General features: G+C 42.2%; 1 protein-coding gene across 1 annotated transcript in view; it reads right to left on the minus strand.

Annotated features, from left to right (window-relative positions):
* Positions 1–280, minus strand: part of LOC102854600 (eukaryotic translation initiation factor 1A, Y-chromosomal-like) — a 13,577-nt gene extending 13,297 nt beyond the window's left edge. Inside the window, exon 1 of the mRNA XM_006880729.1 lies at positions 76–280. Coding sequence (XP_006880791.1) covers positions 76–280 — 205 coding nt within the window. The remainder of the gene's footprint in view (positions 1–75) is intronic.
* Between the last annotated feature and the right edge of the window lie 1,129 nt (positions 281–1,409).

Genomic DNA, 1,409 nt, shown 5'->3' on the forward strand with positions numbered 1-1,409 from the left:
TCCACCGTGGGTACCCGTTACCATGATTGGCACATCACTGTCACAGTCTTCAGCATCACAGCAACCACGAGTTACCTCTGTACAGCAATGCACAGACCAGTGCTATACCACCTAGAAGAATGTTTGACAGGAAAACAATTTGAACCCGGCCGAGGGCCATTTTGATTACTTGTGCATATTCTTGGCCATCCTCCTTGAACACCAGCTCTCTTTTCTCAGATTCATTTTCATTCTGACCTCTGCGTCTATTTTTACCTCCTTTGCCTTTATTCCTAGGCATGGCGGTGGATGCGGCCTTGTGGCATCTCTGACCTCCTTCTGGGCGGCGGTGGTGGCGGTGGCGATGGTGGTGGCAGCGATTCCTCCAAGATGAGAAAGCGGTGAGTGAGGTGAACACGCAGGACTAGATGCAGACACGGGAGGACAGGCGGTGAGCCTCACGACCGCACTGTAACGAGATCTTGCTCCTACGCTTGGCTAAAAGTGTTCCTTTTTGCCACATACTCTCCAACATTTATTACTTGCTGTCCTGTTAAACTTTGCCACTGCTACAGGAGTGAGATGGTACCTCATTGTGGTTTTGATTGGTATCTCTCTTACTGCCATTGATTTGGAGCATTTCTTCCTGTGTCTGCTTGTCATTCAATATCTCCCTCTGTGAAAAATCTTTCCATGTCCATGTATGGTACATTCACTCAGTGGAATATTATGCAGCACACAGGAGCAATGATTGTGTAAATTATTACCTAACTTGGGAGGGACTGGAGAGCATTTTGCTGAGTGAACTGACTCAGTCCCACAAGGACAAATATTGTATAAAACCATTATTATAGAATGAGTATAAGGACCCAAGGGAGGGGGGTGGAAGCAGAGGGATGAGGATGTGCAGGGGGAGAGGAGATTAATCATGAGGCTGTACAATTTGATGGGTGGGAGTGAGGGAAATTGGAAGAATCTGTTCTGAAAAACAATGTATTTGAATTTTGTAAATAAACTAGTATAACAATAAAAAAACAGCAACAAATGAGTGGATAAACAATATGTGGACCATACCATATTCAGTCATAAAGAGAAATGAAGTTCTGGGGTATTTCATACTATTACTGAACCAGGAAAAAATGTCACACTCAAAAATTAGTTGCAAAAGGCAAATACTGTATGTTCTCCACTGCTTCAAAGAAGCAAATATATAGAAACCATAGATCACTAGTAGTTACCAAAAGGAAAAGGAGAATTTATGCTTAGGAGGGTACTGAGTTTATCTTGATAGTGGTGTAGTGATTTGGAAAAGGACTGTGAAAATGATTGTGTAACTTGCAGGATATGGTCAATGTTATGGAGCCAAAGATGAAGAAATTGTTCAGATGAAACATGTTTTGTTATGTATTATCTTTCAACACAATAAAAGT

Source organism: Elephantulus edwardii, unplaced genomic scaffold (assembly GCF_000299155.1).
Source record: "Elephantulus edwardii isolate Elephantulus edwardi_28Jun2011 unplaced genomic scaffold, EleEdw1.0 scaffold00009, whole genome shotgun sequence".
Lineage (NCBI taxonomy): Eukaryota > Metazoa > Chordata > Mammalia > Macroscelidea > Macroscelididae > Elephantulus > Elephantulus edwardii.